Below are 27,612 nucleotides of genomic sequence, written 5' to 3' on the forward strand. Positions count from 1 at the left end.
ACAGAGGCTCTGAGTTAATGACACATAGGGAAGATGCTACTGTAAGAGTCATATTTCTATGCCCACCACTCCCAGCTAGGTCTGACCCACCATGCAAGAGATTATTTCCACAAGAGAAAGGCTGTGCTGTAAGGAAACCTGTCACCCAGGTTGGACTTGATGATCTTTGAGGATTTTTCCAACCTTATTGATTCTATGATTCTATGAAATTGCAAGAAGGACTCCTCCAAGGAAACTGCCCATGTAGGTCTCAGGCCACTTGTTAAGTCTGAGTCTTCCCAGACTTGTCAGGAGAAGCTTGAACAGATTAAGTCTTCACTAGCTCAGACTAAGACATCCCAGTGCTGGTAACTAATGAAAATAGAGTTGAAAAAATGCCTGTGCTTCCTACACTGAAGCAAAGGGAAGCACAGCTGGCTTCTCTTGAGATAATTTGTCTGTCATATTTGTTTCATGTTGTTTATACAGTTATATTTTGTCATTAGAAAAGTAAACCAAGCTGCCTGCCCCCTTGTTGATTGTATTTATTTAGCTAAACCTTGTATTCTTAAAATACAAAGAAACTTCCAAAGGTAAGTATTGGAAAATAGTTTGGAATAGTTTGGCTTAGCAAAAAGCCCCAAAGATGAGTTCATTACATACATCTTCTGTTCTTCCTCTTCTTTAGTATCACAACAATCTCATCTGGAACACTGATAGCTTTTCTTTGGATCTGATGTACTGTCTTTTAGCAATAAAATGAAGGCAATATTTATATGTAATTGTAAATATAGATGAATGTAATCTTTAATAACCAATACTTACAAGTGGCAAAACTAATTATCAGATGAGTGCTCATTAATGACACTGACTTGTCTTCAATAGAACATTTAAGATTAGATTGAATGGTCTCAAAGGAAAATATTTTTGTGCTGGCTCATTGACAAAATGATATTGATTTGTCTGTCTAGGGCCAAGGTTTAGCCTGTGTCTGGGTTCCCATTAACTGGAAACTGAGAGGTGTGGCTGTGTTCTGTCACTCCTAGAATAGAATAGAATAGAATAGAATAGAATAGAATAGAATAGAATAGAATAGAATAGAATAGAATAGAATAGAATACTAGAAATGGAATGGAATGGAATGGAATGGAATGGAATGGAATGGAATGGAATGGAATGGAATGGAATGGAATGGAATGGAATGGAATGGAATGGAATGGAATGGAATGAACCAGGTTGGAAGAGACCTTCAAGATCACCACATCCAACCAATCATCCAACACCATCTAATCAACTAAACTATGGCACCAAGCACACCATCAAGTCTCCTCCTAAACACCACCTCCAGGGATGGGGTCTCTACCACCTCCCTGGACAGCCCATTCCAATGGGCAATCACTCTCTCTGTGAAGAATTTCTTCCTAACATCCAGTCTAAACCTCTCTTGGTGCAGCTTGAGACTATGTCCTCTTGTTGTGGTGCTGGTTGCCTGGGAGAAGAGACCAACCCCCTCCTGGCTACAATCCCCCTTCAAGTACTTGTAGAGAGCAATAACACAATGCTCAATACCCTCCCAGAGCGTCATCAAAGGCACAAGAAATGATGCTAACAGGAAGAACTGCTGTACTCAAAACCTTGTCTTTTTTACTCAAGTCTAATTATAGATAACCTTGCTTAGAAAATCTGTGTTGCTTATGTTCTTAGGCCATCAAGATGATGACAAAACTATCATCACGACACTTGACAATTAAGACAGAGATAATTTTAGCCCTCAGAATAAAAGTTTCACTACAAGGCAAGGTAGGGAGAGAATATACACTGCCTTCTGCCTTCACCCTGAGGAAAACACTCCTGTGCCTCAGGATGCCAACCTAACTTCATCACTGCCTTCAATGGGACCAGCTTTAAGTATATTTTGTTGCTGTTGTTTTGCAAGACTTTTTTAGTCTGTAAAAGTTAATTGGAGTGAAGCACAGCATTAAAAATCTCCTTCTTTGGTGCACTCTCTCATTTTCTTATTTTAGAAATAGTAATAAAACTAAAACTCAGAGCTTTGAAAGATCTGTGCCAAATGAAAAAGGGGATTTTCTGGAGTTATTATAGATAATTAAAATGCTCCAGTAAAATTCCACGATAGCTGTGACAAGCTGGCATGCTAAAGCGACTCAGTGAAACTGCTGTGACCCATCAGAGCTTTGGAGGAGAGTTAAGTGTGAGGAAGAAACTGCTCTTTCTGAGACTTCAACTGGAGCTTGCTGCTCCAGTGCCAGTAAGAACGACAGAAGTGATGCTGAGTCAAGTGATGATGCAGGATGCATACCTTGCAGCGATGCTGAATGCTAGAGCAATGAGAAACAGCACAATTAACAGAGATCTGCTTCTGTTCTCGTCTTCTTCAATATCATCCTTGAGAGCTGTGTATTTCTCTAAGGTGTAAGCCTTTCCACCTCACTCTCCCCTCACATAAAACCAAAGAGAAAAATTTACATAAACAGATTTCCTTGTACAAAGCTCCTCCGTGCCCTAAACTGCCTGCAATCAGTGTCTTTTGCTTCGTCTCAAGCACAGATTTCTGCTCTGCTACCACATGTGCACTTAGTTGCCATTGTGCTTGGGCTCTGAGAAATATTCATTTCAGACTAAATGCTTCTTCTGAGAAAACTTGCAAACAAAGACCTGAATTTGAACCCTCGCTCCTCAGCCTGGAGCACCCTAAGTTTCTAACAGCCTGTGACTCTAACAGGATTTACTTGGGACATCACTCAAAGGAATGGAATGGAATGGAATGGAATGGAATGGAATGGAATGGAATGGAATGGAATGGAATAGACCAGGCCAGGTTGGAAGAGACCTTCAAGATCATTGCATCCAACCTATCAACCAATCCAACACCACCTAATCAACTAACCCATGGCACCAAGCACTCCATCAAATCTCCTCCTGAACACCTCCAATGATGGTGACTCCACCACCTCCCTGGGCAGCCCATTCCAATGGTGCTTCTGGTATCAAGATTAAGAATACTTCTGGTGCAAATACTGAGGAAGGGATAAAGCTATGAATGCTCTCCAGAGAAACCATATACACCCTGCTTAGATAGAAAAGAGTAAGAGGAATTGGACAGCAGTGTAGTTGCTTGCACCAAACTGGTGTTGCAACGTTTTTATTTGCTTTCTGCTTATGTTCTTAATTGGTTCCTCCTGTACTGCTAGCAGCAGCCCTCCAGAGTGTGCAGTCAGATGACAGCCATGTTCTGTTGATCCTGTGACAGATGTTTACTGATTTGACCCGAGGAAGGATTTGGTTTCCAGACCTATCTTCCCAGGCATAGGCAAAAGACACGATATGAGATGTTTTTATCTCATTCCTGAATTTCTCCTTGCATGCTTCAGGTAGCTATTTATTTCCAACAACAAAACTAATGAACAAAAAAAAAGCAATGTTTATGTCAAAGTTACTCCACTCTGGTGAGACCTCACTTGGAGTACTGCATCCAGTTCTGGAGTCCCTATTACAGGAAGGATCTGGAGGTGTCCAGAGAAGGGCCACGAGGATGAGCAAAGGGTTGGAGCTGCTCTGCTATGAGGACAGTCTGAGAGTTGGGGCTGCTCAGTCTGGAGAGGAGAAGGCTCTGAGGAGACTTTCTTGTGACCTTCCAGTATCTGAAAGGGGCTACAAGAAAGCTGGGGAGGGACTTTTTAGGGTGTCAGGTAATGATAGGACTGGGGGGAATGGAAAAAAAAACCTAGAAATGAGTAGATTCAGATTGGATGTTAGGAAGAAGTTGTTTCCCGTGAGGGTGGTGAGACACTGGCACAGGTTGCCCTGGGAGGGGGTGGAAGCCTCATCCCTGAAGGGTTTTGAGGCCAGGCTGGATGTGGCTGTGAGCAGCCTGATGTAGTGTGAGGTGTCCCTGGCCCATGACAGGGGAGTTGGAACTGGCTGATCCTTGAGGTCCCTTCCAACCCTGACAATTCTGTGATTGTATGATTTGGAAGAGAAAACAAAAAAGGACTGAAGTTTAGACAATGAAGCAGTATCCTGCTAAGAACGAACAGGGAGAAAGGCTGGAGAAGCAGAAAGCTGAGACATCACATCTAAAACATACACTTGGAGAAAATAATGACTGGAATCAAAGAAGCTGCTCAGAATCAAATAATAGTAAAGCATTTAATACCTCACGTGCAACTCGGGAAGATTACAGTGCCTGTCGTAAGAAGTTTCTTGTCAGGAGTGTTCTGTGGGAAATGCTTGATTGAGTCAATCAAAATATGGGATAACTATTACCCACTTTATAATTTTGCACATGACAGTGGGGATTGCATTCCAGTAGGTCATTTGATTCTCTGCAGGTGGCTCTGTTGGTTTCTGGAAGAGCGTCGTGTGAATTACATGTTACACAAATGAAAGGCAGTCATAATTCTGGATAACATTGTATCTGATTCGACAAACATCTTTAGGCCTAATGCAAAGATTCCTTTGAATAATTTATCCAGCTAAGTGTCTGTGGTCCCAAACTCCTAATTTAAAAATGTTGATAAATGAAGTATCTCTTTAGCTAATAAATGAAGTATCTCTTTAGTTATCCTTTGTCAGCAACATTCATTTTAATGGAAAGTGAGTTTACAGGGTTACATGATTGAACTACTGAGCCAAGTCAGTGTTGGCAAATGATGGGCTAAATTATTGATGTTACACACTAATGAATTCTGATGAGAAATAAAATACAGACATTACATTTCAAGTGGTTCATAATTATTTTTGTACTTTAAAAGCAATTTTATTCTTTTCTCCTGAATCATACTGGTTCTGTAAAACAAAAACATAGTTAGTGATTATAACTAAAATTATTGAGTTTGAGGCAAAAACGTCCCTGGAAGTTTTCTTCTGCAAGTACAATGCCACTCACACCAGAATTTTGATTCCCTCTTATACCTCTGGGAGGGGATAATTAAATTAAATGCCTACATTTTGTAACTGCTGTCTTTAAAGACAATAATCTACCCTGCAACCATGGCTAAGAGTTCAGCAGATGACTGTATAATCTATGATATATCAGCGTGTTTACTAGAGATGTTATGAACTACCATAATTAATTCAGGCTCTGACAAAAACAGAAGAGCTGCCAAAAAGGAGTTTTCAACATGTAAACAATTCATCATTAAACCTGTGTTTTGATGTATGCTTCAAATGGATAGAAGGAGGTTACTAAACTTCAGATGGCCCAAAGTGATGTTGCAAGGTTGAGTAATTAATTTCAAATGTCACTTCCCTGATTCTTCACTCACTGCACTGGATAAATAAATCTAATTTCTTAGTTTTCTCTAATGAAACCAGAGCTAAGCTCTTGCTCACTTGACAAGAGTATGATTTCATAGCTCCTGTTCTTAATGTTGTCTTCTTAATGTGGGCTTTATTTAACTTCTCTTAATTATCCACTGAAGGCTACTGTCAATTGCTGGAAAAGCAAATCTAGGGAGTGTTATTTTCTTTTTGACTCACAACAACTGAATATTTTTCTTACTTGTTGCTGTATTTTCTTGTCATTCAAACCCACCTTTAGCTTCTTGAAGGAGTGAGTAGCTGCAAAACTCTTCTAGTTTTATTCAACCAGGGAATCTTGTGGTCCAAATAAACAACCTCTGAGAGGTTTGCAATATTTGGTCAGTGTCTCAAAAAAGAGACTCATGAGCTACAGAATCATCATTGTAAACCTTAGCATTATGTATAACTTGGCCTTGATCTTGACCACGCTACACAAAGGCCATGTTCTAACAGGCAACTAGCAGAACCATTTCTCTTGGTCTTTATCTTCCTACCTACACTTGAGTTTTTAGGTGGTAAACACATTTCTGAAAGACTGGATTCATATCACATCTATTTCACATAGTGAAACTTTCAAGTGAAGCCACAGAAGAATTAAGATTGTTAAGGCCACTAGAGGCTCAGGGGAGACCTTATTGCTGTCTACAACTACCTGAAGGGAGGTTGTAGCCAGGTGGGGGTCGCTCTCTTCTCCCAGGCAACCACCAACAGAACAAGAGGACACAGTCCCAAGCTCAAGGGAGGTTTAGGCTGGTTGTTAGGGAGAAGTTCTTCACAGAAAGAGAGATTGGCCATTGCAATGTGCTGCCCAGGGAGGTGGTGGAGTCACCATCACTGCAGGTGTTTAAAAAGAGACTGGATGAGGCTCTTGGTGCCATGGTTTAGTTGATTAGATGGTGTTGGGTGATAGGTTGGACTCGATGATCTCGAAGGTCTGTTCCAACCTGGTCTGGCCCATTCCATTCCATTCCATTCCATTCCATCCCATCCCATCCCCAAAATCACAGATCATTAAAATGAAGCAAAGAAATCAAGCAAGTTCTAATTTCTTCTATGCATTGATCATACTTGGAGCTTTTTTTTCCTCACTCTCTCACTAGAAAGGTCCTTCTCATCATGCAGCAACAAGATAAATTGTCATGAATAAAAATATTCACTTTAAGGATAGCAATAAAACGTGGGATCCTATTCTGAAGAATTCCAAACATTATTGCCCAAAATTCCTAAGCATTTGAGAGGAAACCCGTAGAGTTTTAGCAACTATATACTGGATGTTGATTTCCATGTTTCTTTAGAGTCAAATTAACTAGCATTTTTTCTCAATTCAGAAGCATTACCCCCATGAGCAGAACCAAAAATAGCTAGCCTCAATTCCCCTTTAACTGTGCAAAATAAGGATTCTATGAATGAGTAATAAACACAACATAGAACCACAACACTGAAAACGCTTACTATGAATAATGTGACTAAATACAAAACCTTAGAACTAATTAAAAGGTGAGTAGCCATGTCCCCTCAAGAAAAGTTATCTGTCATCCAACCACATATGTCTCCAAGACAAGGCAGAAACAGCAAGACTGCTAAAGAGAAATCAGCAGGCAAAAAAGACACAACGGAGTGTAATCAGCATGAATAGTGATCACTCAATCCACAACAGAGAAAAATAAAAGAGAAGGCACACAGATTTTGTGGAGTGTCAGCCCTGAGGGACACCATAACACACCTGTGTTAATAAGGTAGAGAGGAGGAGATGTGCTTAAGTTGACTACCATCTGACAGCTACGAGGCAAGTCAAGAATGAGTGGGATTCAGAGAGTAAAAGGGAAACCCTGCCTGTAATACACAGAATCACCAAGTTGGAAGAGACCTCAAAGATCATCAAGTCCAACCTGTCACCACAGACCTCATGACTTAACCATGGCACCAAGTGCCACATCCAATCCCCTCTTGAACACCTCCAGGGATGCTGACTCCACCACCTCCCTGGGCAGCACATTCCAATGGGCAATCACTCGCTCTATGAAGAACTTCTTCCTAACATCCAGCCTAAACCTCCCATGGTGCAGCTTGAGACTGTGTCCTCTTGTTCTGGTGCTGGTTGCCTGGGAGAAGAGACCAACCCTCACATGGCCACAACCACACTTCAGGTAGTTGTAGAGAGCTAGAGAGCAATAAGGTCAGCCCTGAGACTCCTCTTCTCCAGGCTAAACAATCCCAGCTCCCTCAGCCTCTCCTCATAGGGCTGTGTTCAAGGCCTCTCCCCAGCCTTGTTGCCCTTCTCTGGACATGTTCAAGAGTCTAAACATCCTTCTTAAACTGAGGGGCCCAGAACTGGACACAGGGCTCAAGGTGTGGCCTAACCAGTGCTGAGTACAGGGGCACAATGACTTCCCTGCTCCTGATGGCCACACTGTTCTGATGCATGCCAGGATGCCATTGGCCTTCCTGGCCACCACAGGACTGTAGCTGGTCCTGGCCTTAGTGGGACCAGGGCACCATGAAAATCACAGGTTTTACAGAGTCAGTAAAATATTTCCTCCAGTCAGATGCAGTATCCACTGAGATGCCTACAGTTGATTCAGCAAAGTTCCAGAGCTGACCTCTGCAAGGTTGCTCAAATAAAGGCACTACAAAATAGATCAAAGCACTGCTCTAGTGTAAAGCAGTGCAGTTCAGTTGGAACTACAACAGCTTTGCCAAGAAAGTTTTCAAAGATTTTAGGACAATCAAACATCTTGAGTAAAACTGTGGAAAAATGATTACAGCATTCTGAAATCCAAGTGACAGTCTGTGAGGGGCATAAATTTGTGCCCTTTGTAGTAATTCCCACCCAATGAAGATGGGTAAAGCTGCTTCCATCTCTCCAAATTCTGACTCCTGATGATCTACTTTTATATAAAAAGTGCAGATCTCTTAAAAATTAGAGCAAGGATCTTGTGTTTATTAAAAAGGCACCTTTGTCATGCCACCAGCAGCAAAAAGCATATAGGAAATACTTTCAGGTTACAATGAGGAAAGCAATGACCCTATCTTTCTGTTAGCACTTTGGCCCCTAAAATAGTTGTAGCGTAACTATAGTCAAGATAAATCATCTGAAAGGATGGACTAAATTGAAGACTGTCAGGATTAAAGCACAGCCACAGTCCCAAATAAAACTACACCTGCCACCATACATCATTTTTGCAATTAGATTGCTAATTGAACTTACTCAAGAGCCAAGTTATTGTAACTCCAAAACATTACTGGGAAAACAGAAGTCATTAGCACAACATCACCTTGCCTGTACACTTCTGGGAGAAAAGGGTTTCCACTTTCATCAGTTTTGTTGTTTAGGGTTTGTTTCTAAATGAAAGACATAACTTTTATTATTTTTCTCTGGATTAAAGACAAACAAACAAACAACAAACCTTACTAAATGCATTTAAGACTGAAATCCTCCAAGCAAACGATACAATATGGACTACTCTGACTATAATGGTAGTCAGATTGGGTAATGCTGCATTATTATTAACAAGAGGACTTTGCTATTAAGTGATATCCCTCCTAAGGTTTGTTTTTTTTTTATTGTTTGTTAAAAGTGATGATTAACTCCAGCAATAGCTCTTGCTGGAAACATCCCCCTCACCAATGGCTTTGGCCATGCCACCTTATTTTAGGCACGGTTCTTCCTTCTTGGGCACAAAGACTTAGAGGCACTATGGTCCATCTGCACCTTTGGAAGTGTCTATTTTATTAGATCAGTATCCAATAATGACAAGACACTGGTCCAGTCTGTCTTCCAGCCCGAGGCAGTTCTTTCTTATCACAATTCACCCCAAACACTGCTGCTGTGTATAACTGGAGAGTTCTGCTACTCAAAAAGTACCTGGTAAAAAAGGCCAAAACCTCTTCCATTATCTACTTTTAAGTCTCTCTTTGGCTGTCACCCAGGTCATGGCTTCTGTAAAATATTAGAAAACACTTAGGCAGGCAATGTACTGTATCTACTGCCTCTTTTAATTCACTCTTCCTCTGGTTCACCTGCTCCTGTTTGCTCCAGTCAAGGTAGCTACTGGGTTGTGAGGTCTGGTGTGTGGCAATCCCTGTGTTGCTGCACACTCACACACTGCCCAGCACTGAGGGTTCTCATCCCCACTCTTGAATGTGAGATGGACACGAGGAACAATAAACTCAGGTTATTTCTTGCTGACAGAAAAGGAAGGGAGAGGAATAGCTGTAAGATTTTATATTGGAACTGTGTGCCACTATGCTGAAAGCCATCACCTTAAGAACTTCACTGACAGAAGTATACACTGATCTGATAATGACAGGTAGAGCAAAGACCAGTCCCTGTGTAAATAAATGACTGCTGAGACCTCTAAGATACAGAAAGAATCATGTTATTGAAAGGAAACACTCTTCTAGACACTTTGGTAATTGCTGAACTATTTTCCATTCTCATTTTATGTATTTTCCTTGTGCACTATTTTAATAACAAGCCATTATCACTCAATCTGCATAAAACCATAGCAAGTGATGGAACAGCAGAAAAGGATCACAAAAGGATGGCATGGGTAGTGGAAGCAGGTAAAGAACAGAATGTTGTCCAGACATTGGACAAAATGCTCTTAGCAGGTGTGAGCTACTCACAGTATCACAGTATCGCTAAGGTTGGAAAAGAGCTCGAGGATCATCAAGTCCAACCTGTCGCCACAGACCTCATGACTAAACCATGGCACCAAGTGCCATGTCCAATCCCCTCTTGAACACCTCCAGGTATGGTGACTCCACCACCTCCCCAGGCAGCCCATTCCAATGATGAATGACTCTCTTGGTGAAGAACTTTCTCCTCACCTCGAGTCTAAACTTCCCCTGGTGCAGCTTGAGACTGTTCCCCCTTGTTCTGGTGCTGGCTGCCTGGGAGAAGAGAACAACCCCTTCCTGGCTACAACCTCCTTTCAGGTAGTTGTAGAGGGCAATGAGGTCACCCCTGGGCCTCCTCTTCTCCAGGCTAAACAATCCCAGCTCCCTGGGATTGATCTGCCCACTCTCAAATGTTGCTGGGGCTGAGAGGAAAAGATTTGTTTAGGCCCACCTCTAGTTCACTTGAGCTGCTCAGGGTGACAAGGTTTACAGACACAGCTTCTCAGCATGAGAATGGAAAACAAATGCTGAGGTGTAGGACTTCTGCAAAACTCATTCACTATATCATGGACCAGTCATTGACATGAGTCCAACTGCACATGAGGTTCACAGTACAGCTATTAAAACACTGTGTAACATTAGTGTAATGTAAAGATTTCTGTGAGGAAATCAACTGCCACCTGTGGCTTCTACATCACTGCTATTAGTATTAGTCATGAGCTTTAGGCTGCACATTAATCACCTCTGTTCTTTACTCACTATGGGAGTGTCTGAAGACAGGAGAGAAGAGAAATCATCCCAGCTATTTCCTCCTAGAAACTAAAAAAGGAGCTTTCCCAGTTTTTCAAATGCTACATGAGAAATCTGAATGAGAGAAGTGCAGTTCCTGACTTACCTCTTTTCAGTGGCTCACAGCTCAGTGCAATATTTAGCACCTACAACACTCCTCAAAATCCTTAATGTTATTAATACTCACTTGGGATACTCTTTAGGTGTAGAATCTGATCATAATCTTAATTATTTTTTTCTTGACTTTGTGATTTCAACATGACTGAGATTTTCTAAGTCTTTTGCAGAAGCAGAACATATCTGGGAGTGGAACGGAATGGAACAGAATAGAATGGAATAGAACAGAACAGAATAGAACAGAACAGAACAGAACAGAATAGAATAGAATAGACCAGACCAAGTTGGAAGAGACCTTCAAGATCATTGAGTCCAACCTATCATTCAACACCACCTAATCAACTAAACCATGCAACCAAGCACCCTATCAAGTCTCCTCCTAAACACCACCAGTGATGGTGACTCCACCACCTCCCCCGGCAGCACATTCCAATGGGTAATTATTAGAATAAACTTTATTAGAATAAACCAAACAAGGTTGGAAGAGACCTTCAAGATCATCGTGTCCAACCCATCAACCAATCCAACCCACCCAAACAGCTAACCCATGGCACCAAGCACCCCATCAAGTCTCCTTCTGAATACCTTCAATGATGGCGACTCCACCACCTCCCTGGGCAGCCCATTCCAATGGGCAATCACTCTTTCTGTATAGAACTTCTTCCTAACATCCAACCTGAACCTCCCCTGGTGCAGCCTGAGACTGTGTCCTCTTGTTCTGGTACTGGGTGCCTGGGAGAAGAGACCATCATCAGCCTGTCTACAATCACTCTCTCTGTGAAGAATTTCTTCCTAATATCCATTCTGAACCTCCCCTGGCACAGCTTGAGACTGTGTCCTCTTGTTCTGGTGCTGGTTGCCTGGGAGAAGAGACAAACCCCCACCTGGCTACAACCTCCCTTCAGGTAGTTGTAGAGAGCAAGAAGGTCTCCCCTGAGCTTCCTCTTCTCCAGGCTAAGCAACCCCAGCTCCCTCAGCTTCTCTTCATAGGGCCTGTGTTCTAAACCCCTCCCCAGCTTTGTTGCCCTTCTCTGGGCACATTCCATCAACTCAACATCCTTCTTAAAGTGAGGGGCCCAGAACTGGACACAGGACTCAAGGTGTGGCCTAACTAGTGCAGTGGGATTTTAAAAGAAAGAAAAAACCAACTTGGTAAGACACTGAAAGCAGATCATGATGTTGATGCAGTTAAATGGAATTCTAGAACCCATTCAAGTTAGATTTTGCTTTAATGCATCGGATATTAACTGTGAAATGTAATTACATAATATTAAAATGTAATAAAAGTGTTTCTGCACTCATACAATGAAGCCTGACTGCCAAAAATTAGAAAACAAGGTTTGTGAGAGCATCCTGCACTAAAGCTGCCTCAGCAACAGGACTTAGAATAGAATAAACCAGGTTGGAAGAGACCTTCAAGATCATCGCGTCCAACCTATCATCCAACACCACCTAATCAACTAACCCATGTAACCAAGCACCCTGTCAAGTCTCCTCCTGAACACCTCCAGTGATGGAGATCCCACCACCTCCCCGGGCATCCCATTCCAATGGGCAATCACTCTCTCTGGATAGAATTTCTGCCTAACATCCAATCTAAACTTCCCCTGGCGCAGCCTGAGACTGTGTCCTCTTGTTCTGGTGCTGGCTGCCTGGGAAAAGAGACCAACCTCTGCCTGTCTACAACCCCCTTCAGGTAGTTGTAGAGAGCAAGAAGGTCACCCCTGAGCCTCCTCTTCTCCAGGCTAAGCAGCCCCAGCTCCCTCAGCCTCTCCTCATAGGGCTTGTGTTCCAAGCCCCTCACCAACTTCCTTGCCCTTCTCTGGACTCGTTCCAGCAAGTCAACCTCCTTCCTTCTTGTGCAAGGAGTAAGTCTGAAGAGAATTTTCACTTCAGTCTTTTAAAAAACCCTTCCCAAGTGTCATCTGGTTATGGCCATTAACTCTGGGAAGAGACTGACAGGAGTGGCTTTACAGAAACCTGCCTTAGATAAAGACAAAAAGAGCAACATCCAAACTATAATGTACAACAGTTATTTCCCCCTAGTAAATATGTACATATCTGGGGAACAAGCCATTAAAAGGATGCCCATACATCACTGGGAAGCGTTTTCAGCTCTCACAACCCCACACTGTTACTTCTTAGCAAATGAGGGCAAGCCACCATTTCACTGAGGTGGGGAGGTGAAACACAGCCTCCCCCTGAAGAAATTCAATATGAATACAGCAAACATGACAACAGTGTTTACCATGGGGAAAATATTTGCACCAGACAGGACACAATATCATCCTCTAAAAGGAGTGAGCAGCAATGCTAATGCTGCCTCTGTGTTTCAAATCTTTATATCCAATGTGTTTATAATAACCTCTTCAAAGGTTTGGGAGAAATAAATCTCATCTCCCTCTTTTTCTTCCTTTTTTTTTTTAATATATTTTTTAGTGATTTTTTTCCCCCCAACCAAACTATGCATGGTATATGTGCTAACTTACTGAATTCATCCTTCATGCAATTCCAGTTTATTAAAGAGGTTAAAAATTTATAAAACTCTGATGGGATATGGTTTTAATGCTTCATCACACTACCCATCATTTGCTTTTCAATCTAGATCAGAATGATCTTTCCGACTTCCCTGCAATCACCTACCTGCACAGCTAATATTTTCTGAGCGTTCTCCTGAGAGGCTGCCTGGATCCTCGCCAGCCCAGCCGGGATGCAGAGGCCGCCCCGGCTCTCCGCCGCCCTGCCATCGGCCCCGCGCCGCCGCCTCCGCAGCGCCCGCACCTGGGGCGGCCACGGGAACAAGGGGGTCAGGGCAGGGGCGGCGGGGAAAGGCACGAAGGGAGGAGGGGGTGGGGGAAGGGAAGATAGATTAAAAAAAAAAAACAGAAAAGGAAAAAAAAAATGGGAACAATATTAAATTCCCAAGTCAGGGTAGGAGAGGAAATTAATGGCAGCGTTCAAGAAGAATGATGGGGGGAAATATAGAAAGCAGTCAATAGCCCATTCTGCGCTGTACGGGCCTGACAGGAATTTCACAGTCTCTTGGTTTTTCAGCCCACTCATGTGCATTCGTCAGAAACCAGTCACATCTGGCTGCCAGGATGGGGGGTTAATTTTCTCTAAATGCCTCAGCAGTTTTGTTCTAGCTGAGGCAAACTCTGTGACTGCAAAGCTGATGAGTAAAATATTTCTACTTCACCCAGTTTAACTCAAAACCGATAGCCTCGGGACATATTGAACCTTTCTCTCCTAAAAAAAAAATCATCTTTTGGAGCTTTTTGAACAGCACATCAGGTCAGGCTAAAGTTTAAAATGCAAGTTGAAGACTTTGATGGACACAAGGGTTTGGTTTATGGTTTTTTTTCCTTCCTTCCCCCCCCCCCCCCCCCCCCCCCCCCCGTGTAAAGCTTATCATAGCTTGGCAATGTGTGCTTTAGTGCATGACAAAACTAAAGAGAATTAACTTAGCCATCAACTGCTCAGGGAGAACAATAACAGGAAAGAAATTTCCAGATAGAAGTTCCTATTAATCTACCCAGCTATAACCACATGACATGAAAGCATCTAACAGCACTAAATTGCAGTGAATGCAGCAGCTGAGAGTGACACTACTTAAGAAAAGGATTTTTTATACAGACATATAGAAAAGATAACACTTCTCCCAGGCCCTGCATCCAGTGCAAATACTCCTCACTACAATTATTCTGAGTGGGAGTGCTTACCTGATGGGTTTTTTGCTGTTTGCTAACAGGAATTAGTGTTACAATCTACAGTTTAGACTGGTGTTGGGTTTTTTCCTTAATCTGTCAGTATTTGGAACTCAAAAACATAATGTGGCAGGTCTCAGCCTAGAAGAAAAATGTTTTAACGAGATCTGAAAATCTACCAACAGAGTGGCTTTGAAAATGACTGTAGGTGTTGGTAAATTGTGCTAAAACTGCATGCTCTAGACCAGGCACAATTCAGAATATGTGAAATGAAACCACCTAAATCCCTGCTTGGTGGAAATACACGGGCTTGTGTTTCATCAAGGTAATTACTTCACTAAATTCCATAGCTATTGTTAGCATGAGGCCTTCAAGATTATGCCTGTCAACCAGATGAACACAATGGATTGTAGCATTCCTTTGGAAATATTACATTTCATTAAGGTCAATGCCACAGGTCAATAATTGGATCAGTTATAAAGGAGCTTTTACATGATAAGAGATGACTGCTCTTTAGGAGCAGGCGCAGTGTGCCAGGTGAAAAATACACTTTTCCAAGAGAATGTGGAGTGTAGTAATATCAAGTGAGCTATTACAGCCTAGAGAGTAATTAATGCACATTTTCAAAATTAATGGCCTGATTTTCAGAGATCCTGAGTCTCCACAAGTCCCATTAGATTCTGTGGAAGCTGCGAGTGCTCTGCATCTTTGTAAATGAGGCCGGAAAATATTAAACCAGGTCTTTGTACACGTTGGCTTTCTTTTTTCTCCTTGAGTCCTGCCAGTATACATTAAAAATAACGTGAGGGAGCACAGAGGAACTCAATGGGAAGACATAAAAATATCAATCTGAATCACAAAGCCAAATAAGGAAAGGTTTTCCAATTTGAAGAACCATTTCTAAGTACAACTGTTCCTTTCCTCTCATTTTAAGAAATCTTCCCCCCCCCCCCCCCCCCAAAACATCTGGAAGTCAAAAAGATGATGAAGGTGAGAGAGAAGCAAACCAAACCAGCTGATGATATTTTCAAAAGCATTCTGATTGGCCCTGAAGAAATAAAATGAGCAGAAAACTCTCTTTGGATTATCAAAACTATCATTTTGTTTGGTAAAAAGGTAAAATAATTGCAAGATCTGGTGTCATGATGAGGAAAATGGAGGCTGGGAGAGCATTTGAAAGGCATCAGTGGCTGTCCAGCTCAACAGCCATCCAAATTTTTGTCTTCATAGAATAGAAGAGCTGGGGTTGCTTAGCCTGGAGAAGAAGAGGCTCAGGGGAGACCTTATTGTTGTCTACAACTACCTGAAGGGAGGTTGTAGCCAGGTGGGGGTTGGTCTCTTCTCCCAGGCAACCAGCACCAGAAGAAGAGGACACAGTCTCAAGCTGTGCCAGGGGAGGTTTAGGCTGGATGTTAGGAAGAAGTTCTTCATAGAAAGAGAGATTGGCCATTGGAATGGGCTGCCTGGGGTGGGTGGTGGAGTCACCATCGTCGGAGGTGTTTAGGATGAGACTGGATGGGGTGCTTGGTGCCATGGTTTAGCTGATTATATGGTGTTGGATGACAGGTTGGACTCGATCTCAAAGGTCACTTTCAACCTGGTTAATTCTATTCTAAGTAAATAAATAAATAATTTTAAGGTTTGGCTATTAGAAAATTACTATTTATTGAGAAACTGACAGTTTATAATGGTTGGTGTCCAACAGTGCCTGCAGTGTTTCTCATTTCAAAGAACTGAATGAACACTTGCAATTTACAAGCCCACAATAGTTTGTTACCATTGTGTCTCTGCACCTCAACCACCTTGTACCTGAAATATATTTATATTGTGCCTGTATAATGGACCCTAAACCAAATATTTGTTAATCTTACAATATTAAGTGCAATATAAATAACCAGCACCAGAACAAGAGGACACAGTCTCAAACTGCACCAGGGGAAGTTTAGGCTGGAGGTGAGGAGAAAGTTCTTCACTGAGAGAGTTGTTAGCCATTGGAATGTGCTGCCCAGGGAAGTGGTGGAGTCCCCATCCCTGGAGGTGTTCAAGAGGGAATTGGATGTGGCACTTGGTGCCATGGTCTAGTCATGAGGTCTGTGGTGACAGGTTGGACTTGATGATCTTTGAGGTCTCTTCCAGCCTTGGTGATACTATGATACTGTGAATGATGCTGTCAAGGAGTTGCCCCCACCACACTGCTACTGTGGGGCTTCACTGTTACTCTCCTCTGTTTGTGTTGTGGCTCCCTTCTGTGCTTCACAGCAGAGGGGAGCATATGGCTCTCTATTTGTTTAATTCCTTGTTTATATATGGTGCTGATATCATCAATAATATCTGAGTAAATCTGGCAAAAGAAAAGGGTGTGATCTAGCTGTCATTGCTGTTTCACTTGGAAGCTCCTGATTTGGGGTACCTTATTCTTTCATCACCTTTATTGTAAATCAAGGCACTTCATTAAAATAATGCCTGGTTTGCAGCAATGACCTAATATCTTAATCTGCAATTTCCTTTGAGGGATCAAACTGGGATAAAAAGCATATGCCACTATTTAAAGCTGAGGCCTGTTCAAGCCTAATTGATTATTCCAGTGGTATCGTTCCTAGGTCCCTGTTAATTAACACTATCATAATATATGAATTTTCTACACAGTAAACAAGAGGCAAATTGAAAGAAAACCCCACACAGAAAGAAGGAACTGTATCTTATTTAGACCAGAAGGGCTTATTGCCTCTCTTGCCTGGCAGTCCACAGGAACTCAACATTTTAACCTCCTTATCTTTTATTACACATTCAAGCTGCATAGGACCAGAGCAATGCAGGCTTCTGACATCTGACAATGGACCCAAAACTAGGGGTGTTTACCTACTGAAACATCAAATGGCATGTGTCTCCATTAAGAATGCAAAGTGGACAGCACTCATGATGCTTTCTCTCATCATCATCATGCGTGCTGTTCACTTCATAGATATTCAAAACCTACCTGGATGTGTTCCTGTGTGACCTGCTCTATGTGATCCTGCTCTGGCAGGGGTGTTGGACTGGATAAGCTTTTGAGGTTCCTTCCAGCCCCTAACATTCTGTGATCCTCAGTCAACAGCATGCTACTTGGGCTGCCTCAATTACCAGTTCTGGCCAGCGACTAGATGCTAGCATTACATGGGGTTATGATTACAAATCTAATTCTCCTCTCTGCTGTTTTTAATTAGTGAGATTCAACTGATCAGAATTTCACTGTTCCTGTTTCACACCTGAGAATGCAAGGAGAGAATCAGATCCCTCTCAAGGAACAACATTTCATTTTACTTTCCCAGATTATCATAATTTGTAATACCAATGTACTCTGCATTTACAGCACACACTTGCATCAAAGGTGCCTCATCCACCAATACTGTGAGCTTCTGGGTCACAGAAAAGACAATAAATATCATTATGGGCAGAATTGGTGTGCTGCTTGTCTCAAAAGAGGATTCTTTTTGTAAATCTAGTCAAACTTTAAACATTTGATCTAAAAATGTGCATGGCAGGTGTTTGTTTGCCTCAGGCTGCATTTGTTTGGATAGCCCAAGCAGTTTTCATTTTTTTTGGTGAGGTATTCTGTGAAAAATACATTATTCTGTCAGAAAAATCATACTGCTCTTTCCTTTACTAGCTGCAGCATGCAAAGGGGGCTCTCAAAGGGGACTCTTGCATGTGATACAGCTGTTTGATAAACAATAATCTGATGAAAACTGTAAGGCTTTGGAAAGTTATTGACTCCAGAAAGTCACCAGGGAATGTTTTCAATTTTTATTAACTAAAATTGATAAGAATACTGTTCTCTGTAAAGAGAGTCTCTCACTGGTCTTACAGCTGATCAGACTGCTCATGTCCCAGGCTTGCTGAGCAAGTAAGAATGCCTGTCTCTGTGTAACTCTATCCTGTACATAAACCAGCTCCTCAAAGTGATTTGTCACGTAGTACATCAGGAATACAGCACTGAAACTTGATTTTCTATATAATATCTGTTATTTTGGTCCAGGATGAGATTCATCACTGACAACAACATGCCTATCTAGGTGTCAGCATAAACATCCATCTATTAGTGCTCGGTAAATCTGGAGAAAAAAAAAAAGTCATTTCAAAAACCTGAGGTATATTTTGACCAGACTGTGAAGCCACAGAATCACAGAATCACCAAGGTTGGAAGAGACCTCAAGGATCATCAAGTCCAACCTGTCACCACAGACCTCATGACTAAACCATGGCACCAAGTGCCACGTCCAATTCCCTCTTGAACACCTCCAGGGATGGTGACTCCACCACCTCCCTGGGCAGCACATTCCAATGGCTAACAACTCTCTCTGTGAAGAACTTTCTCCTTCACTTCCAGCCTAAACTTCCCTGGCACAGCTTGAGACTCTGCCCTCTTGTTCTGGTACTGGTTGCCTGGGAGAAGAGACCAACCCCCTCCTGGCTACAACCTCCCTTCAGGTAGTTGTAGACAGCAATAAGGTCTCCCCTGAGCCTCCTCTTCTCCAAGGCTGACAACTTGTGATTAAGAAACCAAATTGTTAATGAAAGCTGGTGTAATTCTAACCATCTAGGCCTTCACACATGCATAGAATGCTTTAGGTTGAAAAAGACCTTGAAGATCATTTAGTTCCAACCCCCTGCCATGGGCAGGGACACCTTCCACTAGACCAAGTCATCAAGGCCCTGTCCAACCTGGCTGTGACCAGCTCCAGGGAGGGGGCATCCACAACTTCCTTGGGCAACTAGAATGCAGCAATGCCAAAGAAGAAAATCCAAGCATAAACCATTACAACGGAACATTAATTGCCAATGCAACAACATTTTACCAGAAAAAAAAAATCAGTTTTCCTTCAAGTATCAATTGACATTTCCTTTTCCTGAAGTTTCCTTCAGAGGTAGCCTGAAGCAAATTCAGCCACACAGCTCAAGGAATTAAAATTTCTCTGATTACAGACTTAGAGACACAGCTACTCTGAAGAAAGAGTGATTCCAGACTGAAAACAATCCAAGGAAACACAAATTGGGACATTTAAAAGAACTAGCAACTGAAGAGGATGTTGCATCTACAGTAGGTAGAGAGAGCTACTTGCCAAGTGATTAAAACCATGTGTGGATATTAAAAGAAAGAAGAAATGGACTAAAGAGCAGCAAGATTGGAAAGATATACATAGCTGAGGCAGATGAGAGAAACAGATGGGCAGAGCATTTCCAAGAAGTCTCACTAGACTCAGCCCACCACCAATACCATATTTTGATGAAATATTATGAACCTAAACTATTTAACATTAACCAATTGAGATGTCAGCAATATACACAGCAATCCAGAAGCCAAAAGACATCGAGGCAGACAGCAATGATCACAGGATGTCAGGGGCTGGAAGAGACTGTGTCCAGTTCTGGGCCCCTCAGTTTACAAAGGATATTGACATGCTGGAACGAGTCCAGAGAAGAGCAACTAAGTTGGTGAGGGGTTTGGAATACAAGCCCTATGAGGAAAGACTGAGGGAGCTGGGGTTGCTCAGCCTGGAGAAGAGGAGACTCAGGGGTGACCTTATCACTCTCTACAACTACCTGAAGGGAGGTTGTAGACAGGTGGATGATGGTCTCTTCTCCCAGGCAGCCAGTACCAGAACAAGAGGACACAGTCTCAGGCTGCGCCAGGGGAGGTTCAGGTTGGATGTTAGGAAGAAGTTCTATACAGAAAGAGTGATTGCCCATTGGAATGGGCTGCCCAAGGAGGTGGTGGAGTCGCAGTCATTGGAGGTGTTCAGGAGGAGACTTGATGGGGTGCTTGGTGCCATGGGTTAGCTGTTTGGGTGGGTTGGATTGGTTGATGGGTTGGACACAATGATCTTGAAGGTCTCTTCCAACCTGGTTTGGTTTATTCTAAAGGTTTATTCTAAATAAATCCCTCTTGGTTTATTCTAAAGACCTCTGGAGGTCATCAAGAGAAAAAAGGATCTCTCTCCTTCCTCCCACAGGGAAAATCGTTTACAACATAGTATCGTCCCAGGTGTTCAAAAAAACATATAGACATGGCACTTTGGGACAGGGTTTAGCGGTTAGAGTAGTGTTGGGTTGACAGTTGGTCTTTTCCACACTTAACTCCATGATCACACAGGAAGGAAGATGAAGTTGTGCAGAACTCTTACTAAAGCCACAGGCTGGATTCAGCTAGAGATAGTCATCGTAAGTACCATTGGAAAATAACACATCATCAATTCTAAAAACACTTGGAAAGCTTATGCACACCTGCAAGTGTATGCTGAGCATGAATCAGGATGATACTGTGTAGAAGGCAGAGAAAAATGGAAGACAAAGGTGTGCTCTAACATCAAGGCATGCAACCCTGCAGGAATGGTTTATTTTCATCTCTTTTCCACACTGTACCTCTGGCACATTAACCAAATCATTTAAACTCAGCCTTCTAGAGATACCTGGGAACGTTGTGCTCTTTTATTCTGGGGTGATGGGGGGCATCCAGTTTAAGTCTTTAATTTCTAGAGCTGACTATCAATTCAGATTCATCTGGAGTGTGGGGAGACTTGATACCAGAGCATACCATGAAGAAGAGTGCATTCCTGACATTACTGTTCCCACAGCTAGATCTGCAAAAGGCTTTAGACACTTGATCACTGCTAGGCAGCTGAAAGCATAGTTATCCTGTGCTGTTGACAGTTCTAGAAATTATTATTTCACTTTTATCTAAACATGACTCTGTTTTACATTCAGTGAATAGAACTCTTGACTGACACTGATCTAACTGGTACCTGACCTTCCAGTGCCTGACCTTCTGGATTCAACACAACAGCATTTTGTAATTCTGCAGCAGTCTCTCTTGAGACATCAGATCATTACAAAATGCAGCAAACCAAGATGAAACTAACCAAAGAAGTATTAGCAACTAGTAGCTGCCATCAGTAACAACCTACTATGATTTTCACACCTAAGCAATTTACCATTACGTGTTGAGCAGAGGCCGATACCTCACTTCTAAAGCTACACTTCCTCTCTTTTCAGACGAAAAGCCCCTATTACAAGAGGGATATGGAGGTGCTGGAACGTGTCCAGAGAAGGGCCACGAGGATGAGCAGAGGGCTGGAGCACCTCTCCTATGAGGACAGACTGAAGGAGTTGGGGCTGTTCAGTCTGCAGAAGAGAAGGCTCCAAGGTGACCTAAATTGTGGCCTTCCAGTATCTGAAGGGGGCCTACAGGAAGGCTGGGGAGGGACTTGTCAGGATCTCGGGTAGTGATAGGACTAGGGGGAATGGAATGAAGCTGGAGGCGGGGAGATTCAGGCTGGATGTGAGGAGGAAGTTCTTCACCGTGAGAGTGGTGAAGCCCTGGAATGTGTTGTCCAGGGAGGTGGTTGAGGCCCCATCCCTGGAGGTGTTTAAGCCCAGGCTGGATAAGGCTCTGGCCAGCCTGATCTAGTGTGGGGTGTCCCTGCCCATGGCAGGGGGCTTGGAACTTGATGATCCTTGTGGTCCCTTCCAACCCTGACTGATACTATGATACTATGATGCTAATCTTCTATCAGAGGGTCCAATGTGTGTGTCATATTAATTCAACAGTGCTCTGTGAATGCTAAATTCTATGTAAATGACATAAGCCTTATCAGTTCCATTCATTGTTACAACTCAAACAACGGCAATTACAACCACTCTGCAGATTTGGGCTCTGTAAGAGTGGCAGATTTATTAGCAAAATCCAGTTAATATTTGTCTTTTTCTACTATTCAAGTATTAAGTTACACCTGTGCAATACACAAAGCTCCTAGGTAATGAGATATTTCTTGATTGTCAAATCTGCTCCACAGACTGCTGGTAAAGATTACATATCTCATTGAAATGAAGCTCTTTTGTCAACACACTGGATACAGTTAAAAGATGAAATAAAAGCCTTGTGACAAGCAAAAAGAAAACAAAACCCCCAAAACCCAAACACCAAACCTCAGCTGCTGTGCAAGTGGACATGGAAAGATGCACTTTTGGGTTTTTTGTGACTTTATTCCAGTTGTTAATGCTTGGGGAAACAGATTAGTAACATAAAAAAAAGGGAAAACTGCTCTTTCAAGATCCACTGAAAAACAAATGAAGGCTGAAAATCAGAGGGCTATCTTCTACCAAAGGAGGATGGGATGGGATGGGATGGGATGGGATGGGATGGAATGGGATGGAATTAACCAGGTTGGAAGAGACCTTCAAGATCATCGCATCCAACCCATCACCCAACTCCATCTAATCAACTAAACCATGGCGCCAAGCTCCCCATCAAGTCTCCTCCTGATGGTGACTCCAATGCAGAGGGAAATATTGGTTAATGAAGGAACTAAAAAGAAAAGAGATATTGGTGGGATTTTGACTGCTGTCAGGAAAATAGCAAGGCAAAGAGATAACAGAGTAAGATCAGGGTATCTCTCTGCTCGTTGTGGCTACTCATTGTAAGCCCAATCTGGAAATGAAAAGTGTGCTTTCTGCATGAGGTTCCTGAAAACGTAGCCTAGAGTTTGATCCTGAGTGGATACAGAGTACATCTGATGCTATTCTTTCCTCATAGATTTTTATACTTCCCAGTTTCTCCTGCTATATAAGGGAAATGTATCTGTACTTATCCAGATGGCTCTTTCTATATGGCTTAGTAACACTGATAATCAAACGCTGCTATTTCATCCCCAGGAGACTGAAGCAATGAACGGAAATATCTTCAGAAGGTGCAGATAATTGCACTCACCCAAACCAAAGGTTTACAGTGTTTATTTATTTTTTTAAATTGGCCTCCAAAGCTTCCATTTGGGGAAGCACACAACAAGTTTCTCCACCTTATGTCTTGTATCTGCACAAGGCTGTTAGAGAAACATGCCAGACACCACAGACCCAAGTGCCCAAACCTTGTAAGTAAACAACATTGCTCCAATGAAATTCCTGACCTTGCCATTAATTTCTCCTGTTAAAGCAGCCATAATCTCTAATCAGTCCTTTTACAGATTCTGCTGCTTACTCTAAAGAGAAATTGCACAATAAAGCACTGTACCTCATTCTCTGTCCCCTCCTAAAGGATTTCTGGAGTACAATTGTCAACATACTTTTCACAAAGTGGACTGGGACTCTTTTGGCATTTAGCAGTGATTTTTATTTTTGTTATGAGCTTGTAATCTTAAAAGTAAAACTAATCATCTGACATTAACATGCAGATGCCACACTACTTACCAATAGAATAGAATAGGACCAGAACAAGTCAGAAGAGACCTTCAAGATCATCACGTCCAACCCATCATCCAACACCATCTGATCAACTAAACCATGCAACCAAGCACCCTGTCAAGTCTCCTCCTAAACACCTCCAGTGACAGCAACTCCACCACCTCGCCAGGCAGCCCATTCCAATGGGCAATCACTCTCTCTATGAAGAATTTCTTCATAACATCCAGCCTGAACCTCCCCTGGCACAGCTTGAGACTGCGTCCTCTTGTTCTGCTGCTGCTTGCCTGGGAGAAGAGACCAACCCCCACCTGGCTACAACCTCCCTTCAGGTAGTTGTAGAGAGCAAGAAGGCCTCCCCTGAGCCTCCTCTTCTCCAGGCTAAGCAACCCCAGCTCCCTCAGCCTCTCCTCACAGGGCTGTGCTCCAGACCCCTCCCCAGCTTTGTTGCCCTTCTCTGGACACCTTCCAGCAACTCAACATCTTTCCTAAACTGAGGAGCCCAGAACTGGACACAGGACTCAAGGTGTGGTCTAACCAGTGCTGAGTACAGGGCAGAATGAGTTCCCTGCTCCTGCTGGCCACACTCTTCCTGATACAGGCCAGGTTGCCATTGGCTCTCTTAGCCACCTGAGCACACTGTAGTCTAAGTGTAGCCTAAGATAAACCTCATCCTTGTGAAAGGTGAATTCACACTTTCTTTGCTACCTTTGAAATACGCTGAGATTAATTAGCAGAATGCACTTCACTTGTGGACCCCGCAGAATACAGACTGCACCCTGCCTGTCTTGACTAAGGAACATCAAACATTATGATGATAAACATTTGTATTAAGCTGTTGCTTCTGATTCATGTTCATCTCCTGATTATTGCAGAACAGCAAAATGAATTTCAAAAAATGACATTTTTTTTCAGGGTGACCCATGCATTTATCAGTTATCCCCTATAACTTCATGAGAATTCAAGGATCATAAATCAAGCCCATCTTGCTCTCTGGCCAGGAACCAGCCTGTTGTGACCAGACAATGCTGCAATTTCCTTTGTGTTTCTAGGCTGTTGGCACCTGGCAGTCACTTCTACCAGAGGTGTTAGCCACCAGCCCATTCCTAGGCTTTGTGCAGCATGATCATGCACTGCAGTAGCACAGGCACCTCCACACTTGCACGTGCTCCTGGATGTTTGTTTGAATCCCCACCACCATCCCTATGGCCAGGACAGAAACCTGACTTTCAGTCAACCACTTCAGGAATGACGCAGCCTTCAGCTGAGCTAAACCAGCCAGGATCTCCCACATGGGTTTGCACAATGCACCACTCAGCCAGCAGCAGCAGCCCAGGGGCTGGATGTTCTGCAGGGCCAACTTGAGCAGGGAGAGGTAAGTGTGCTTCCTGGAAGGCAATGAATCAATCAGAAGAACAGCTGGCCAATTAAGATGTGCATAACTTCTTGCCAGATGTTACCTCTGTGCTGATGGCTGACTGCATCTTAGAGATGCACATTGTTTCTCAACCCCTGGGGCTACTTTTGTATCGTTAAATAAACAGAGCTAGGAACCATCCTGTGGCCGTAAAGCTGAGTGGCACAGGCTGGCTTTGTCCACACTATGCAGTCCACTACCACTTCTCACTCTTGTGCAAACCAAATATTTTTTAGGGGGAGGAGTGGTTAATGGCTCAATTAATGTGAAGGCTATGCTTCAGCCTCTGAAGATGAAACAAAGAGTAGCACTGCACACCTTTGGATGTGGCTAAACCTCTTGGGATAATGGTGGAATACTGTATTGTGTGGAGGGAACTAAAGCAGGTGCTGTCCCACCCATGTTCCTTGCTTAGAACTATAGAACACCATAGATCAATACTCCTCAACTCACATTAAGTCTTGTCTAGTCCTAGCTAACACAAGCCTGAACAGTATATGGTACCATATATACACAGTACAGAGGACTATGGAGCTGATCAAGCCAGGTCCCTAACCCTCTTTTATTTTGCAGGCTAGATGTCACCTTCATGCCCTACATTCAGAAGTGTCTTGGAAAGATTCAGCTGCACACATGCTCTTCATAAATAGTGAGGATTGAATTAATAATCAACAAAAAAAACCATCATAGGCAGGATGAAATTAGGAAGGGAATGTGAAGGTTAAAGGGGGTCCCAGAAACCAAAGATGGGTGTGCCCTTGCTCCAGAGCATGGCCAAAGCCTGAAGCAACCACAGCTGAATCTTGTATTTCACACTGTGCTCTCAGGAAGAGGGGGAGAGGCAAATAGGGAAGTCAATGGTGAAGAGAGGCAAAGCTGACAACCATCTTTTCAATTAATGAGAAAAGTACAAAACAAAGCAACAGTGCTAGTGAAATTAACAGCACTTGAAGTCAAATTTGCTCAATAACTGCAATGGGCCCTAGGATTTTTCATTTCTACATTGCAGCAAGGAAACTGGAAGTCCTAGGAGGCCAGGCTGTAGCCCAGATAGATCCATACCTTATCCCTCAGCACCACAACAGGGAGCCCATTAACACTGACAAGGTTGACTGCCCTGAAATTGCACACTTTAAAACACTGACATGCTTGGCCCCAAGGGCACAAGGACTCAGGACTTGTGCCCCAGATTTTGGGGAACACCTCAGGACCTCCAGGTGTCAAGTATCTGGCTCGGCTGTAAGCTACCAGAGTCCCCACCACAAAGCTGGGACCACAGTCTCTGCCAGAGGGGCCACAACAGTGCAGTCAGGCTACCCAGACCTCAGGTGAGGTGTCTGGAGGAACAGTGCTGGAGTCCCAGACTCCAGCCTAGCAAGGAGTATTTCTTTCCAACTCTAAGCAGGTTTGCACTGAAAACTGAGTATCTAGCAATTAGAAATTAATTAAACCCAAGATGTGGCACAGGCACTTCATCTTTTGTTTCATTAATGTTGCTGGCAGATTTTCACCTATTTATTACCACCATTTAGTTACATTATGTTTCTCAAACAAAATCACCTTAGACATTATTTGTTCAAAAAGGTTTCACATGTAGCAGTCACAGCCCTTATTGATCAGGTGTTATATTTGCAAGGCAAATGTAAAGTTAGAAAGAATTACAATTGAGAGAGCAGATGAAACTTGTTGAACACTGCTTCCCAAGATGTTTGCATGTAATGGACGTCACCTTCAAACTGGTGGCTATGCTCACTTTTCTTCCTAGTAAGGATTAGGACTTGCACAGCCATCCTTTCCTAACTCATGACAAATTCTCCAGAACTGATGAAAATTCAAGCATGTATGAAAACAAGGCAGTCATTACTAGCATGTAAGCTTCAGACTCATTTTCACTGTGTTTGTCAAGAACTTTGGACTTTTTAATCCTCCTTTGAAATGCAGCCTGTATAAAGCCTTTCAAATGACGGTTTTCCTAGATAAGAACTGACAGCAGTGATAAACAGGATGGAAAAGATATCTTTAGTTAAAAATATTTTAATGAGGATGCATTTAAACCATTAATGGCCTGAGTCAGGGACTTTGGTGACCATGAGTTAGTCAGCAGGTTCCTCCTATCTCAGTTTCCAACATTCCCAACAGTCACAATTACACAGAGAGATTCAGTATTATGCTCCTGATTACCAGATAAATGAAAGATGCAAAAAGGAATCTAGTTAATGCCTTTATAATCACACACAATTACCTTAACAGGATAATAAAAGGGTGTTCAGAAGTTAGGAAACCCCAGACATACAGTTGCTCTGCCATGTTAATTTAAGACCCTATGTATTATGATATGGTTTAGAGTCTTGTGCCTATCTTTTTCAAAGCACTGGGTGGATTCGCAATGTGAACATTCCTGGGAGAGACTATTTCAGCACTCTGTAACAGCATTTCCTGTGAGGC

General features: G+C 42.7%; 1 protein-coding gene across 1 annotated transcript in view; it reads right to left on the reverse strand.

Moving 5' to 3' along the window:
- Window positions 1-27,612, reverse strand: part of CCDC178 (coiled-coil domain containing 178) — a 135,808-nt gene that overhangs the window by 1,481 nt on the left and 106,715 nt on the right. Inside the window, 1 exon segment of the mRNA XM_068158723.1 lies at window positions 13,477-13,614. Within this exon segment, the coding sequence (XP_068014824.1) occupies window positions 13,477-13,614 (138 nt within the window).

The sequence above is a fragment of the Melanerpes formicivorus genome, unplaced genomic scaffold, assembly GCF_026170545.1.
Source record: "Melanerpes formicivorus ecotype bairdi unplaced genomic scaffold, bMelFor1.0.p_v2 SCAF_42, whole genome shotgun sequence".
Lineage (NCBI taxonomy): Eukaryota > Metazoa > Chordata > Aves > Piciformes > Picidae > Melanerpes > Melanerpes formicivorus.